The sequence below is a fragment of the Aythya fuligula genome, chromosome 3, assembly GCF_009819795.1.
Source record: "Aythya fuligula isolate bAytFul2 chromosome 3, bAytFul2.pri, whole genome shotgun sequence".
Taxonomy (NCBI): domain Eukaryota; kingdom Metazoa; phylum Chordata; class Aves; order Anseriformes; family Anatidae; genus Aythya; species Aythya fuligula.
Window position 1 is genome coordinate 23,076,883 of NC_045561.1, and position 17,899 is coordinate 23,094,781.

The 17,899-nt window shown below is 39.7% G+C and overlaps 1 protein-coding gene across 1 annotated transcript in view; it reads left to right on the top strand.

Annotated features, from left to right (window-relative positions):
• Positions 1-17,899, top strand: part of LPGAT1 (lysophosphatidylglycerol acyltransferase 1) — a 66,491-nt gene that overhangs the window by 30,193 nt on the left and 18,399 nt on the right. Inside the window, exons 3-5 of the mRNA XM_032185437.1 lie at positions 2,119-2,214; positions 5,237-5,510; positions 12,947-13,073. Coding sequence (XP_032041328.1) covers positions 2,119-2,214; positions 5,237-5,510; positions 12,947-13,073 — 497 coding nt within the window. The remainder of the gene's footprint in view (positions 1-2,118; positions 2,215-5,236; positions 5,511-12,946; positions 13,074-17,899) is intronic.

Consider the following 17,899-nt stretch of genomic DNA (forward strand, 5'->3'; position numbering starts at 1 on the left):
AACGCTGAGGGTCATATGGGTGCTGCTGCAGACTAAAGCATCATCAGTGGAATTTGAAAACTATTTTTAGCTTGATGATGACAAAGGATGTAGTTCTCTACAACATGTCTTCCCTAGGCTGGTGCGTGGACATGAAGAGGTGGTATTATGGTGCTTTGAGGAGCAGTAATACCTCTCAGTAATGCTATGTTTTGTATTCTTGCCCTTGGGGCCCACCTTTTATTTCTTTTTTACTTCGCTAAGGCTTTCTCTTTTACTGAAATGGAGAGAATGTGAAGCTCTGAAAAAAAAAAGAAAAAAAAAAAAACAATAAAAATGTTTCACCTATATTAGTCTCAAGTGGGCAGTTATATCCAGGAACTAATTTTGTTTTTTTATCCCTCACGAATACATACTGTGTCTTTGTTCCCTTACATATTTAACATCTAGTAAGAAATGTCACTAGCAGACAGGAGAGGATACTGGCATGTCATAGAGAAGGAATGGATGCTTGCTTCTGGAGCAAAGTATTTCATGTCTTTCAGAGCTGCCCTTTTCTCTCAGACATGGTTTCCCCTTTCCACTTCCAGTGATGCTAGAAAGTCCAGATTCCAGTGTTCTAGCATTATCCAAAATCTTCAAATAGAAAGTTTGCTGATATGAAAACCCCACAAAAGTTACGGTGTTCTTAATGCATTCTGTGACGTTTAGATTTAGCTGAGATATCAGCTATATGTATAAGGCAATAAAGCATCTTTAATGTCCTTTGGCAGTTATGTTCTCCTAAGTGTGTAAAAATTTCACTTTGCTAAGCATCTGGCCGCAGTTGTTTAAGGATAAGTAAAAGAAGCAGGGTAGGTAACAGTTAGCTTTCTCCAAATACATAACCCAGGATTCATTTATAGCTTCTGTGGTCAAAAGGGAGAATAGGTAATCAGAACACTCCAAGAGAGGATTAGATTTATTTGGAAGGAAGACTTACTGATGCAATTCTAGATAGGTACTGCAAATTATCAAGCTTTTTTTTTTTATTATTATTATTTTTCACGAAACAAAATTCCCGCAAAACATGATCTTCAGACTGTCAGAGAATTACAGTGGTTCTCCATACTCTTTGGATCGTGATAAACGGAAGAGTATTCTGTTACATGACTGGGTTTCACTGAACTTGGAGCAGTCTGTGCAGCCTTCTAACACAGGGAAGAGTAGAAGGCAGCCAGCCTAACGTATTGACAGCATGGATGAGACATCGGATCTTCCAGTGTTGGAAAGCCAACTCCTACTCCTCTTAAAATATACAAACAGGAGCTATAGAGGGGAAGGACCTTGGGGGCAGAAGCTTTTGCCTTCTGTTATCTACTTTTGGAATAATTCTCAGACTTTAAATCTCAGAGGACGGAGCACATGCAGTATCTGCTTTTGCTGTCCTACAAAAACGATGGTCAAGGGGAATCTAATGGCTCCACTGTGCTTATGCTTTCTCACCACGCTGCTTGGCCAGGCAGGACAAGGAGCATGACTTAATGAAATTCTCAGGGACACATGTGGCTGCTCTGCCACGAGAGAAATCCATAATGGTATGCAGGCTGTGCATAGGTCTCAGTGAACGCCACTGCCCAGAGATTGTAGTGAGCACGTGGGGAGCATGTGCATGTCAGAAATGGGAGAACAAAATGATCTCACCCCGAAATAAGTACAAAAACGTAAGGAAAGATTTTTGTGGTAAATATAAAACACTTGGAGATTTCAAACACAAACCTGTGATGTTTTGTGACCTTTAACAAACACCAGAAATAGTTTTAGTTTGCAGATGACTTAAAGTTGTGACGGTGTGTCAATAAGAAGCATTATACCTCCAGTGCAAAAAGACTGAGTAGAAATGACTGTAGCATAAAGCTAATAGAGTACAACTGTATGTTATGTTACAAAAAGGTTCTTGAGGGAGAAGCATAGCATTTGTGTAGCTTTATACTTTGATGCAAAAGGACTTTCTTCCATACATTTGCTAGTTTTATTGCTGTTATGAGGGTGACTGGTATATACATAAGTCTCTACACATTATATTTACTAAGCCTTTTCTTTTCTTTTCTTTTTCTTTTTTTTTCTTTTTTTCTTTTTTTTTTTTTTTTTAATTTTCAGGTTGTCCGTCAGATGATGTGGCTGATGGATCATATTTTTAAGTATACAAACTTTGGCATTGTGTCTCTAATCCATGGAGACTTCTTTATAAGACAGGTAAATAGAAACATGTAACGGTGCTTTGATTTATCCGTATATACGGGGTGTTTTGGTGTGACAGGACTTACTTGCGCAAGTCCTTCAGGGTTGCTTTGCAGAATGAAATAACTATGTTGAAATATGTGTGTATTCTGATAGAGTGAATCCAGTATATTCTGAAATTTGTTATTTTAAAGCTTATTTTATTATTTGTGTGGACATGAAGGTCTACAGGACTCGATTATGATGAAAGTCTTTTGTGAGAGTTGGACAAGCAAAGTACGTGGGTAGTCCTCTTTGTCTCTCCACTTCTGACTGCCCGTTGTTGTCCCCTCTCTTCTTCCCTTAGTGACCTTGAAGCTGTGCAGTCAGCCTGGTTAATTCACTGTTCTGACTGTCAGCATTTCAGATAGAGAAAGGCAGGACCATTCCTTTAGACAGTGACACGGTACCAGTTTCAGGTAGTGGTGGACCTGCACTAATTGCAATGAATGGGTTCTTGAGGATCAGTTAGTATTTGAGCATCAGGAAAGAATGTGTTTGGAAAAGCATCCTAAATGTTAATAAATGAAAAAATGATTTGTTATTTTTCTTTATTTTTTTTTCCCCCGGGCTTTTGTTTTGTTTTTGTTCTTTTTGGGGGAGTTTGTTAGCTGTTGATTAAACCATACTGTAAAAGTAGAAATGTAAAAGTACAGTGGTAAGTATGGATCTGGTGCTATGAACTGTAGTATCTAGCATACATGTTTCTTTCCTCTTTATTTTTGTCTAGACTTGAGCTCTGTGGGCAACCAGAGAAAATTCACTTATTTTACATTTACAGAGGAGAAAAAGCTAATTTACTTAAAAATAAATACTCACAGCAGTAAACATCTAAAGTGAGATTTTAACTAAAACCAGAGTCCTGTTTAGAAAACATCAAGCAAAATTAGATAATAAAGCTAAGATCTTGAGATACATGACAGTGTACTGTGAGCGTATTGAAAAGAACAGGTGTGATACTTCATAATGTATTTCAGTGGTTAAAATTCACAAAATACACATTTTGAGGTACACGAGGCTGTCAGCTTGTTAATTATAATTTCTGAATGTGTTGTTGCAATTCCAGTTACAAAGCTGAACTATTACTGAGCTGCAAAAAATAGTTTTGCACATTCCTCTTCAAGTGACTGAGGTCTGCAACATCAAAAATAAAATATCGTCCTAAGTCTACATGCAAACATATTGAAAATAAAATGTTTCTGAGTCGTTTGGTAGCTTCTTATCAATGGGTGTAGCAGACATGCTTAGGGTGAGAGAGTAATGATCTTTTACCTAACTATAGAAAGGCCCTACTAACATTTGGATGAGCAAATACATTATTTTTACATAAAAAATAAACAGTTTGATGATGGTGCAATATAACCGATTTGGTTAAAAAGGTACATTAGCCTCACTTTCATGAGTAGCAACAACGGCAGTTTTAGGAATGCTTTTGGTGTCTACTACAAGGAGAATGGTGCTTTCTCTTCTCCCATTGAGAAGTTGACAGGTAACCGAGGGTGTCAGTAACTTGCCGTATTGATGATGCAAATAGCATGGCACCCTAAAGAATTTGTCAGTGCTCTGCTGCTACCTGTTTTCTTTCCTCTAAAAGAAAGAAAGCTGACCCAGTGTTTGCTAAATTGCAGTTACCCACCTGTCCTATTTGCCAGGTGTGTTTAGGTTTTGGAAAGTCCTGATATTTAACTTGCATACAGTTTATTGTTCACTGCTCTTTTCTTAAGTACTGTGCTATCCTGGAGTCCTGTGGTCTGGTGTCAAAAGACTGTTTTAACTGAGGAACTTTTATATTGCTCTTTAATTGCATTAACATGAGCAGGCAGAGCATTTTCCTTCTTTTCATGAGGTAAGTTTGAAATAATTGCAGTGGTGAGATTTTAAAATTTAGGATCCAGACTTTCACACAACTTGTCTTTAATAAAATACTGTTTCTTCTTGTTTTCCCTTAACACCACTACTTCCCTCTTCCTGCCAGGGGGGGGAAAAAAAAAAAAAAAAAAAAAAAAAAAAAAAGTACAGTGGAAGGTTTGTGACAGTATCTTGAACTTAGAGAACCCTTAAAATGCTAATTCATGTAAATTCATGCCTGTGAAAATTTGGGTGGCTTGCTCTTGCTTTGTGTGGAGGTGGGAAGAGACAAGATTGTTGTTGAAGATGATGTAGATATTTCTGCAGTAATTAAAGACAAATTTTACTGTCTTAAGTGGAAAAAGTTGTCCTAATATGTTAAAGAGGAGAAATTAATGAGTCTTTTTCCCTACCCTTGGTCCTTCGGGTTTAATTATCACCTGGCTATAGCCCGTATACAGCTAATTATCAAACTGGAAGCTGGTGTCATACATCTAGTTGGCTAGGCTGTCTCTCACTTTTATTGCTGTGGGCTTTTTTTTTTTTTTTGTGAAGTTTACGCGAAGCACAAAATGCTTCCCACTCAACAGTTTCTCCTAGAGGAAGAAAACCTGTAAACATCGTAAACATTCATTTTTCACATGAGGCTTTTTTCCTTTCATATGTGGTATGGAAGAGATCCAGTCCCCAAGTGTGCCCATCAGGGTGCTGATTTCAGCTAAAGGGAAGAACCAAGCGGCCTGGTTTGGGGAGAAATCCTCTGTTTGCTGTGGTGGGGAACCCACCTGGCCTGGCTGTAAGGTCTGGCTGTGGCTTCTGGTGCCCGTGCAGCTCTTGTCCTGGCTGGGGCTGAGGGGAAGAGGTGTGTGGAAGATGATGCAAGGAAAGTTAGTGCTCGGCTAGGAGAAATTACTGGTGGAGTGCCCATTCACTGTCCAGATGTCTCCTGCAGACAAGTCACCAAATAGAGAGTTTCATCCTTGCTAGCAAAGATTTTTTTTCAGATGGTTTGTGAAGCAGCAGTAGGTGCTCTGAGGAGAATATTGTTTGAGTCTCTGAAAGGGGAGAGAAATCTTTGAAATGTAATAATTATTGGTCTGATGTCTCTTTTAAGCATTCATTTTACTCAGGCAGTGTTTTATTCTTATAGGGAAAAGCACACCGTGACCAGCAGCTTGTGTTACTCCAGGAGCATCTAGAAAAATATTACAGGAGCCGTAATCGGAAATGGATTGTTTTATTTCCAGAGGGTGGCTTTCTGAGGAAAAGGAGGGAAACAAGCCAGGCATTTGCCAAGAAAAACAATTTGCCATTTCTTAAACATGTCACCCTGCCAAGACTTGGGGCAACGCAAGTAATCCTGAAAACGCTTGTTGCTCAACAAGAAAACGGAACTCCTGCAGGGAGAGACGCTGTGATAAAAGGTAAAGATCACTGAACTCTTGTGGATAAAAAGCAAATTGAATGTCCAAGATGTTTGCATTGTTAAGCAAAACCTTTTATGTATATTGAATTGGTCTGTCTACATGTCAAATACACCCGTAATGCACACTCATATTTATATAAATGTTTTCACGTTTGCTTTTATTTCCTCTATTTTTGTGTTGGGACAAAAAGGAAAAGAAAACCTTAATTTTAATTTGATTTAGTCTGCACCATGACTGTGTGAATGCTCGTCTCAGCACACGTGACGGGCAGAGCAGATACTGGAATGAGCACCTGGCAGGATGAGAAGGTGGGGCAGCTCCTTTCTGCGAAACCGGTGGTTTGTGCTGCTTTACAGTACTATGGAATTGCAGTAAAAGTATTTCTGGAATATGGAATAAGCTACATTTAAATCTTTATTTCTGGCTTTAAAAGTAATTTTGCATCCAGTACTGTGTATTTCATTCTTCTTGAACTATTTTCTATTGAGTTCAATTTCTTTTATTCTCTCCAGATTTTTATGATGACTGTCCTTTGCTACTGGGAGTTGTGCTGTCACTGACTGGATTTGAAAGATTGGTTTGGGTCTCTTGTATTGGAAGAGTTATGAGGGATCAAGAATATTCCTGCAGCATTATTGTTCTGGGATGCCTGGGCTGTAGGGGAGAGTACAGCTGAGATATAAATAATGCCTGTAGTTACGGGACTTGGTGCTTTTAGTCTCTCAGTTTTAAAAATGAACTTCTTGGCACTTTCAGACAGTGGACTTGGATCCTATTTAACCCAGTTGTGGATTTCTTTTACTTACTATAGAAACAATGGATAGGGGAATTGTGTTGTTCTCTTATTGGTGGGTGGTGGTGGTATTTCCATACCAAAATTATTATAATCATTTAGCAGTTTTACTCATTTGGAACCAAATCACCCAACCTAGTGAAGCCACATTCACAGATAACTTCTTTTTTTTCTGTGCTGAAGTTCAAATTTCAGGGTTAAGAGGAAACCTCATACAGAAATTACTTCCAGATTTTCAGTTTCAAAGTTACTTTTGTCAACATTGGAAATGAATGGAGATGATGCTCTTGCAGGAGTGGAAGGAATATTTTAAATGAACTGAAATCAAGCTGTGGAATGCATTAGAATATTTCCTTTCAGGCTACGTTCAGAAAAGAAGGACTCAAGAAAGCCCAAATTTTCTTAAGAAATTCTAGGTTCTAAAAAATGAGAAGGAAAAGGTCAGCCTGTTCCATTTCTTCTTCTCTCAAAGGCAGAACAGTGTGAAAAGTAAGTTCCCCAAATGAATTGCAGGTCTTCTGGTTCTGGAAGGGAACCAAACATATGTTGTTTTCATAATCTCAGATTTCTATCTTAGAGTGCAACTTCTCTGAACATCAAGCTCTGCTAGTTTTTGTTTGTTTGTTCGAGTGGTGTGATTCAGACTCTTGAGAAAGGGGTATCTGATAACAGTTGACTTAGTTGGGTAACAAAATAAATGACTCATCTCAGAAATATAATAAAAGTACATCTACCATCTACCCATCCTTCTGAAAACACAGAATTGGGGAAAAATAGGAGACAAATATTTGATTTTAGCTATTACTCTTTCAGAGTAAAAGAGCACTGGACATGAAAACATAATAAAAGGGAAGGAAAAGAGAAGTAAAAATAAATTGTGTAGGCTAGGAAAGAGTAATATTTGACATGTGAAACCGAGCTATTTAAGTCCTCTCCTCTCTTAAGCTCACCAAAATGTTTTTACCATGGTAAAATTTTACCATTGTAAAATTTCTCTTCCAGAGATGTATGAAAGTTTAGTTCTTGATCTATACCTTGCATGGAAGACTCTTGCTCGAATCTTCTGCCTTCCAAATGCTTTTACTTTACTCTTGCCACTTCAGAAAATTGAGGAATATTTGTTCAGCTGAAGGAAATAAAACATTACAAGTTTATATAATTTTAAAGTCTAACAGGTTAGTGGTCATCTTTCCTTTTTATCTGTTTTATTTTTTCCTTTTTTAACCACTTGAAGAAACCCATCTCAGTGAAACCAAACTTGGGTGTATCTTCTTTGGTTTACCATCACTGAGTTGTGGATGCCAGAATTAGCTGCGTGTATGGTTTTGTTTTCAGCAGTGCTTTGCACAGAAATTGTGTGTAAGTTTGCCCTTCCTTACTGCACTCCCTTGCTTGGGAAGTGACTTTTTTGTCTTGGTAGCATCGCATTTGAGTTTCATGGTTCGTTGAAAACATTTTTCCTCTGCACTACTTCTTCGTGTTCTCTGCACTGTGTTATTTAAGTGTCGCTGGTGTTCCTCTGTCCTGGGTTCCCAAGTTACTCAACTTACTGTAATAAGCTTTCTGCTCTGTTATTTATCATTCTCCCAATCTTTTCGTTACTTCCAAGTTTTATTACTAATGATTAGAGTTCATCTCCCCCCTCACCTGATTTTTGTTAAAATGCTTTATACATTAGCTCCTTCTCCTCAAAAATTATATCCCTTTCCTGTTGAGTTTCCTTGGTGTTAGTGCAGAATAGAAACAGGACAGCATAAAAATACTTGATGTCTGTCCATCGTCACCCTAACTCTGTGGGGACTGATGGTTGGGCTATTTTATTTTGGTGTGTTTTTTTTTTCTTTTCCTTTTTTCCAGGGCACTTAGGCCACAGTTGCAAGTGAAGGGTTTCCTGAGTTGGAAAGAATTGATAGTCTTGAAAGTTTGAGAGTTCTCTTTGCAAGAACTAGCAAAATCTTCTGGCAAAAATCAACTACTCTGTTTTTTTTTGTTGTTGTTCTTTGGTTGACTTGTGTGTAGATCCAAATCTTAAGAAGGAACAGTTGGCAAATCAAAGAAGTTTGGAGCAGTTGCTGACTGAAGATATGCATTACAGAGCTTATTTTTAATCAGCTGTGCTCTAGTATATTTTTTTATCCTGTTTTATTTTACCATGCAGTAAATTCTGTCTGATAAGAGGATGCTATGAGCTTGGTCACAGCCATATTGAAATGTTACCCGTCTGTCTTCAGAGGTAGCACAGTACACTCAGTTTTGTTGCTTTATCTCAGAGAAATTCAGTTTTCCTTTCTGCAGAGCTGGACTCTGGACTTGTTTTTTTTAGCTCACGTTTTGATTCACTTTTTGTGGAATGTGACTTGGATAATGTGGGAAGGTGGACTTGGCTGTTGGTTTTAATCTTGTAAAGGGGGCTTCTGGTTTTGTTCCCAGGTGATTTCTTGCACAGAGATTTGGGCTGATGAGTAAGATGTTCCGTCTGAGTGCTAATTTCTGAGGAAGGAGTTGATTTTGAGGTCAGTGCTCCAGCTGATCACAAGAGGACAAGTAGAGGGCAGAATGTGTTGCAGGGGAGGCAATGGGCCTCTTTTGGCTGCATTTAGAGCAGTGTAAGCTATTCAGGAAGCCACACCTGAATCCTAGTGAATGCTAGCAAATATTTTCTTTCACAAGTGGAAGCTGGAGTCCCCAGGTTCACTCTCGGTTGATGATTTCTTTCCTATTCCAAGTGCAATTTGACAGTGTTCCAGAGCTTGGCTGGAGGCAAGGTTTCCAGCTAAGCCTCTCTTTGTAGCTTATTCTTTTTCTCAGTGGTGACTACTGATGGTCTGCTGGTGGCTTTGAAGAGTCTGCTCCTAGTTGAGCCTGGATGGCAGCATTGGGTGGGAGTAACACCAGGGAATGAATGGAAGGGACAATGAGAAGCTCTGAGCATCAGTAAATCTCCAATTGGAGGTGGTCAAATGTCTGCTGTGTGAGCACCACAGAAAGGGAGAGCACTGCTGTCTTGAAGAATCTGCCTGAACTAAATAAAAAGCAACATACCATCGCTGAATGGAGAGTTAGAACAAAAGTAAGACACAATAGTTATGCAGATTTACCTCTGCTGGTGATTTAAAAAAAATAAAATAAAGTAGGAGACTGTTTTATTTTTATTTTTGTCTAGATTGGAAAACTGCCATAACCTCTGATTGCTCAATCTTGTCTTTGTGCACGTCTCACCTTAGCACTCCCAAGGCAAGTGAGTACCATTGATACTGAGGTATATTTTTACTGTGTGGTTTGAGTACAGCCGTGTAGGACAGATCCCCGCAGGCCTGTTGTGAACGTTTATGTACAGTTTAAACAGAATCGTACTGATGGCATTTTGAGGCAATTTGAGAAATCAAAATCATCCACCGGGGCTGAAAGTGGCAAGCAGACTGATGCTGCGGGAGAAAAACGAGTCCTCGGAGAGATCAGCTTAAATTTGGCCTCTGCAGCTGTTTCTGCTGCTGAAGTCTCGGGCAGCCAGGCTGCTCAGTCTTTCAGCAGGTGCTAGAAATGAAGGATGAGAGTGTTGTTTAGTGGAGGTAGAATGTTCAAAAGGGTTTGGCTGCCAGAAACATCTGTAGCTGCGTTGGCCAAGCCAAGAGGAGTTCTTGAATGGGTATACTCGATGCCCTCTTTTTCTGTTACAAATACCAGACCTGAGATTCACACCATATTATAACTTTTGTAGTAGCCTCTCCTGAGTTTCTGCTAGTTCAAAAGTCTCCTTACACCTGAAAGCAGCATTCTCAGAGATGTGGAAGTCGGACCCCCTTGTGTTGTGTGCAGTTGTCCATCAGGATCTGCTAGAGCTTCGTGGCTTTAAAAATAAGCATGCCTCATAGACAGGACACAGCACAATATATAAGACCTGCTTGCTCAAAGGGAGGCCTGCAGAGGCTGAAGTTCCCTTTAGAATTATTTTTTTTTTTTTAAACTTGGGGTTCCTGGCAGACTGCCAGAGGTGTGTCTTTCTCCCCACGCTGCCCTAGAAAGGGTTGGAGCTGATCTGAGGAGTCCATGCACAGATCTGCCCCACAAAAGCAGAAGGTAAGAAATCAGCAACGAGGAGGACTGCAGCAGTCTTCCCATAGTGAAGTTTGAAGCACTATCCACTGAAAGAATAGTTTGAAATTCTAGCTAAATATTTAATAAATGATTTAAAAACATTTTACTGTAAATAATAAGATAATGTGCCCATATTTATCTGGCGCTTTTTAATTACAATTAATGATCTTTGTTGCTTACTCAGACAATTTACTTGTCTTTGTCCATTCCCACTTTACATCTGGGAAAATAATAAATCGAATGGCCTTGTTTCGAAATCCATTTCTAAATGAATACTTCTGTGGATTTACTATTAATTTCATATTGGCTTCTCTCTAATACATTGCTGCTTTTAAAATGAAGGGCTCTGCACTTAGTGCTTTTCTTGAGAGCGCCTTGACAAGCACTCTGTCATGATCCTGGCAGGCCTGGAGCCTTGTGCTCTCATTTCACGTGTCTGTCAGCATTTTGGAATACAGTATTTCCAGAAGGTGACACTGCGGATATTTCAGCTTGACCTGTGTAGCTTGCACGTTGTCAGATTTTGGCACATTGCATGCTTCTAATAATTCATGAACTAAATGGTCTGACACACCGTCTCGCCCCGCGCAGGTACTGCATTTGCATTGGTAATGAAGTGGTACAGGTAGGCACCGTGACAACAGGAGGTGCTTTTTTAAGATGACAGATATATGTGATTGGGTTGCTGGAAATGTCTTCACACGCTTAATTAAATTGAGTGCAAATTAAGTGAAACGCAGGTGGAAACCTGTGAGTCAGCCAGGTATGTTCTAGTTGGTGTGGCTTTCAGAGCGTGCCTCAGACTGTGCTGCAGATTTCTTCATGTGTGCGGTAGCTCCTCAGTAAAATTTGGGTGGCAATTTTGGACAAGATCAGAAGTTTGTCTAACCCCAAATCTTCTCTGTGGTTCCAAGTGCATACCAGAGGCAAAGGACAAACAGAGCAAACACACATCACACTCCTCCCGCCACACTTCTCCCTCACATTCTCCTAGCTTGTGATTATTTTCAGTGTGGCACGTTTTGCAAGCCAGATGGGGGTTTCTGCTTATGTATTTATTCCTCCAATGGACATCTTCCATATACCTGTCCAGTTTCCTCTTGACGCCCAGTCTTGGCATCCTTAACATCCTTTGGCAAGGAGTGCCCTGCAGTTTTACTCCCCTGTGCATGAAGAATCATTCCTCTCTGTCTGAAACCTTTCTCTGTTTGCTTCAGTTTGAATACCTCTACCTATACTTGTATCGGTAAGGTTGGTGAACAGTCTCTCACTGTCTTCGTGCTGTTTTTTGTCTTGACCTCTATCATAGTTAAGTATCTCAGTTGCAGGCTTGAAGAGTCTTGAACGTGGTACTAAGATGTAACACCTCTTACTTATGCCAACAGGTGGTTATTTATAACAGACAGCTTTTAAAATTCTGTGAGATATGTTGCTGGCTATGGTGTAACTGTGTGCCATTACTCTGCTAGCCCAAATGTGGCATGACCTCAAATACAAGGCAACTCCAGTTCCCACGGAATGGAAACAAAATTGACAAACTCAGCTCACAGTGCCATCTGGCAATGTGCCCCTCCTTCTTGGCTCACTTTCCAGATCTGCTGCTCTCCCCCTTGGTGAACCTGGGGATTGAAGATGGGCCAGATGGGCTGAAGCAAGAGCAGGGAGAGGGCCTGGCTAAGCTGCTGTCTGTTCTTGACTATTGCTGGTAGTAGCTTACATTAAGGTTTAGATTTGACTCCACTGAATAATTTTCACAGCAAGCATGTTCACCTCCTTTGACCCTTTTTCATTTTCTGAATTTGATGAGGAGTGTAAGAGCAAGCCCTGCTACCAGCCTTCCAGAGACCTCGGGGATGGAAGCTCCATTGTGAAAACCGACCAGCTTTTCCTCCTCATTGCTTTCCTGTCTTTCACACACAAAGTGACCAATTTTTCTTCTTTATCTTGTAACTCAGATTTTTAAGAACCTGTAAGGGCTTTTTATTTTTATTTTTATTTTTATTTATTTTTTATTTAAACAAACAAAAAACTTTGAAAATCCAACTCTTATTTTATGACACAAATCACCTTTATCTGCTTGCCTTACCCCCGGCAGTGGGGTGGGTTGCCCAAAGGGATCTGCATGGCTATTGCTTCATCAGAGAGCTGCAAATGAAGTAGGTGCTGAGAGCTCTTACAAAGGCCCATCTGTAAATGTCCTTAAAGTGCAAAGAAAATTGGATCTTTATTTTTTGAAGTTTTCCTTTTGTGGAATGGGGGGAAGCACCTAAGATTTGGGGCAAGGCGGTATATGACTATACCCAAAGGCTGGAGTTGCTCTGTGGTAAAGTTTTGGTCTTGCCAGAGTTTCTAAAGAGTATTTCTGTGCTCTGAAATGAAATCTAGATTTGATTTTTGGCTGTCTTATGTTTTCAAATTTTTAAGCTATATTTGAGCTTCATAGTTCATTTGAGCTTCATAAAGTAATCTAAAAACGGAATAACTGTCAAATCAGTGGCATGCACTTTCTGATTAATTTTAACATAGCATTTCTTTTTACTCCTAGAGAGCAAATCAAAAGGCCTCCAGTGGGTGATAGATACAACCATTGCGTATCCCAAAGGTGAACCCATTGACATCCAAACCTGGATTCTTGGCTACCGGCAACCAACAGTTACACATGTACATTACAGGTAGGAAATAAACCTTCTAGTCCCACATTGAACTAAAGTGTACATATATGTAAATTACTCAGAAGTTATTAGCAGCATGTTTTGGGATATGGGAAATCAATAGCAATGTCTTGTGTGTATGTGAATCTCACACACGTAGGCAACTCACTATTTATCAACGATTTTCTTCTGAAAAGTTCAGTGACCATTCTATGGCTTAGCACATAAGAGTTGTTAGGACAAGGAGTTAAGGTTTTAAACTAAAAAAGGGTAGATTTAGATTAGATAAAAGGAAGAAATCCTTTACTCAGAGGGTGGTGAGGCACAGGCTGCCCAGAGAAGCTGTGGATGCCCCATCCCTGGAGGTGTTCAAAGCCAGGCTGGATGGGGCTTTGGGCAGCCTGGTGTGGTAGGAGGTGTCCCTGCACATGGCAGGGGGTTGGAACTGGGTGGTTCCAACCCAAACTATTCTGTGATTCTGTGAAATTTTTGACTAATGTCTTATGGTTTAACGTAGTTTTGCAGAGTATGTTTGAAGGCTTGGTCATCTTTTCTACTTCAATATTAAGTTGATGTTGTTAAACCCAACTTAGTGTTTGTTTTCCGTTTTTCTGTAATAACAACAGACAAAAAAATCACTTTGTTTTTAGATAATAGGGCTTCTGAAAGATTACTATGTATTACTATGTATTTAACTTTTTGACAAATTTCAGCTTTTTTGCAAAAAGCACACTCTTACTTGTTGAGCAGAGCAATATTTTTGAAATAGCAAATTCAGTTGAAACTTAAAATGGGTTACCATTTAAAATCTTAATCCTCAGCAGTTCTTTGTCTCAGGGCCTATACTGATGGAGAGAGAAGTTGTGCACGTGTGTGTGTGGTGTATGTATGTGTGTGTATATATATATATACACACATATATGTATTTTATATTTATATTTAATTTATTATTTATTTTTATATTTTATATTTATATTTAATTTATTATTTATACTTAACTATGATAGAGGTCAAGACATATTTATATATATATATATAAAATAACAGTCTGCTTTGTTGTTCTGTCTTTTTATATATCTATATCTGGATGCACAGAGTTAAAACACACAAATATGCAGATCTAAACTGCTTCTGGGAAGTTGATTAAAAAAGAAAAAGCAGCACCAAATACCTGATTGTTGTAACACAGCTGTTGCTTGCTTTGTTTTCACTTGTTTTTCACCTGCCCACAATTGATTGGATTTGATATTGAGTGCTCAGAAATTAAATATTTTCTTGGATTTTTTTTTTTTAAGAGGTCTTTGTCCCTGGACATAGGCAAATCCAAATTTTGGCATACAAACATTTTCTTTTTTAATTGGTGAAGCAAGCAAGGGTATTTCATTAAGGCAGGGTGTATCTTCTGGGCTGTGTATCAGTCCTTGGTATGAAGTTGCCAGTGATGTTGTAACTGAATGCTGGCTGAGAAATAATTACCTTGGTTGCTAGGAAGTTGTCATCATGCATACTCTTGGGGTAAGAACTTGATTAAAGATTAAATTTCTTGAAAAAATCTTATTTGGAGCATAGTAATAGTATTTCATGATCCGTTAAACTCTGCTGTATTTCTTCACATGCTGCAAACACACGTGTATATATAATAGAAAGAGTTCTTGGGTCAGGAAAAGGGTGTGAGGCCTCAAACATATTTCTGACATGTCTGATAGTTTAGTTGTTTTTATGTTAGTGGTGCTGGTCTTGATCAATATTATTCCCCAGCATCATTTTCTGAATGTTCTTAGGCATTTTTTACTGATTGGTGCCCTAGGAAGTAGCTGACAGACACTTTATACCTTTACAGTTACTTCTAGCTCCTGCAATGCTCCCTCTCAAGCATCTCCTTATACCCACCCCATACACTCAGGAGTTCGACCACCAACTGAAGTGGTCATTTTTTTTCCAGAGAAATCCTTGTTTTGCGTAGGCCCTACAGAGTCTGGGGGTGATAACTTGGGAACTTTTTTCACAGCAGTGCTACAGACTTTATCACCTGGGAAAAGCAACTTGCATCTGTCTAAGGGAAACCTGAGGCTGCCTTGCTCCTTAGTGTTGGGAGCAGCTTTGACAGAGTAGGAGACCTTGATCAAGGAGGATGGCACTGTTTCGGGGGGGGGGGGGGGGGGGGGAGGGGAGGAAAAAGAAAAAAAAAAATTAAAAAAAATGCTACTTTTCCATGACCAAAAAGGATTTATCATTTCTCACTTCTTTATAAAAAAAAAAAAAAAAAAACAGTCTTTTGAATGTCACTTATTCCAGCTCTCTGCTTCTGCTTGGTAATTTCAACAGTGCAGTTGGGTGGCTCAGTAAAAAGAAGAAACTCGTGTTTGCTACATACTTGGAAGTAGAACAAACTAAAGAAAATAAAAATAGCATAAATCTTCTATATTGATTGTGCCCTTTAAGTTCAGTGAGTCATTATGTGCTTTTACAATAGATTCCTGGTTTGCAAGTCTGCTGCTCTCTAGCAAGAAGGAGGCCTTGCAGAAGAATTTAGGTCTAGTTTGTTGTAGAGTGTACTAGGCTGGGGCTCATCTTCATCCTAAAATAAAACAGTTGACGCACTTACATCAACGATTAGGTCCATCTAAAATGAGAACATTTTTCTTCTTACCAACTTGCCTTGAGCATTTGCTAGTAACCATTGTCAAAGCAAATAAAGTAATCCTATTGCTGATGTTTTGTAAAAGTATGATACTTAGATTACGTATTTGGGTTAATGATATATAAAGCAGCCTGCCTGCATATTGTGAAACCAGCAGCACTCCAAAGACTACCTGTCCTCATTAGGAGTGCAAGTACCAGCACATGGTGTGTCTTGGGGATGAAAGGAAGATGCTTCTCCCACAGAGCTCTTTGATCTCCCACTGGATTACTTTTTAAAAATTCACCCTGCAGTTTTGTTTAGTGCACTTCTTGCCTTTAATCACTGTACACGTTGAATCGTTTTGGAAGAGAAATGATTCAGTGTCCTATTACAGACAGTACCAAGATGATTTTCTCTCCACAAGAGTTAAATTTTGGTAATGAGGGCAAGAAGTCACCCCAGCTCCTGCTTTCAGGAGCTTGGCTGGTGTGCATCTGGGGAAGCTGTATCCCAACATAGCTATTAGAAACTCATAAGAGAGGCAATGTACTGTTTTTTTCCAGTCTAGGGATTTTTTCTTCAAGCAAGTAGATCTGACTGATTACCACTTACAGTATTCTGCAGCAGGTGATGTGAAAGCTGCAGCTACAGGGAGAAAAACATGCATGCGACCCCAAAGACATTTTATTTTTATTTTCCTAGTTGCTGTTTGATTTTGATTTGCATTTCATTGCAAGTCTGAAATCTGCAGGAATATTTTAATGCTCTTGCTATGTCAAATAAGTTGATCACGTTTACATCACAAAAATCCGTGATTTTGTCTTAATTCCCTTGTGCTGTTTACTGAGCTTCTGGACTCTTACAGTAAGGTTTCAGGTCTCCTTATGTGGGTCCCCTTGGATGGTACTTTAACTGGGAATGACCTTGTGTGAAGCACAGTACAGGATGCTCACTGGAGTTCTTTTCCACAGCCATGCTTAAATCTGTTCCTGCTTTTTATAGAAATCTGCCTTCAGGTTTCTCGAAGGTGAACGTACTTACAATTTCTATAGGACATCATTTACCTAATATGCCTTATTCAGGTCATCTTAGTACTCCCTCACATCTCTGGAATAATTGCAAGTTGAATGTGTTTAGAATTTCACTAAAGAGACTTCCAAGACTACTTAAAGTTTTTTTTCTTTAAAAAAAAAATAATCTGAGGTTGAATTAACTTCCTGATTCTAAACATGTACATTGAAAACATAATTCTGAACATGAGCATAAAGATGTTGTTACCTTCCTTGTACTGAACTTGAACATTACAGTGCTTGTAATACTAAAATTTTTAAATTTGTAAGAAATTGTTTATTGTTGGGTGTGGGTTTGTTTTTTTTTTTTTCCAGAAGGTCTAAGTCACTGGTTTGGAGGACAGGGCCTCTTGGTCTAATTTTTAAAAATGACTTCTAGTAGTTGTGACTGACCCTATAGAACTTCTAAAAGTATCCCCCAAGTGGAAACTACTGCAGGTTTCTGAGGCTGAGAGCTGTGTACCATGCCTCTAAAATGAGAACGGAGGGTCTTGGCTCTGCCTGGTGCTGTGGCTGACTTTCCAGTCAGGGTCGTTCTTGGTTGGCTTGCCAGCTTGAGGTACGTGTCCTCTGGCCCATAAGGGCTGCAGTTACACCTGGGCCAGCAACTCCTACAGATCTCTGGGAGCAGACGGCAGTAACAAGAGCGTGGGGAGGGAAACCGTGCGAGATCCCTCTGCACGTGGGTGCTTGGTGGCTGTAAAAGGCCAGGCTGGATGAGGCTGTGGGCAGCCTGGTCTGGTGGGAGGTGTCCCTGCCCATGGCAGGGGGTTGTTACAAACTGATCCTTAAGGTCCCTTCCAACCCAAACCATTCTGTGATTCTATGGACTTGTCTGATACCCTTTATAAACTGCTTACACTTTAGACTTTTACAACGTCCCGTGGGATTTACTACGTGTAATTGTTCTGGCGGGTGGCAGCAGGGAGTTGCTTCCCTTTTGCATGAAACTTTCCACCGATGACTTCAGCGGGTGCACCCTGTTTCCCGCGTCCTGCCAGTTGTGGCTGAATCACTCGCTCTGTGACCGCCCCGTGGCTCTGCAGCTGTCTCATATCCTGCCTCGCTGTGCCCCTTCCAGCCTGGCGAGTCTTTGTGCGTTTGGTGTCTCCTTACACCAAAAACCTCTCAGATGAGCTTTGTCTGTGCCTTTC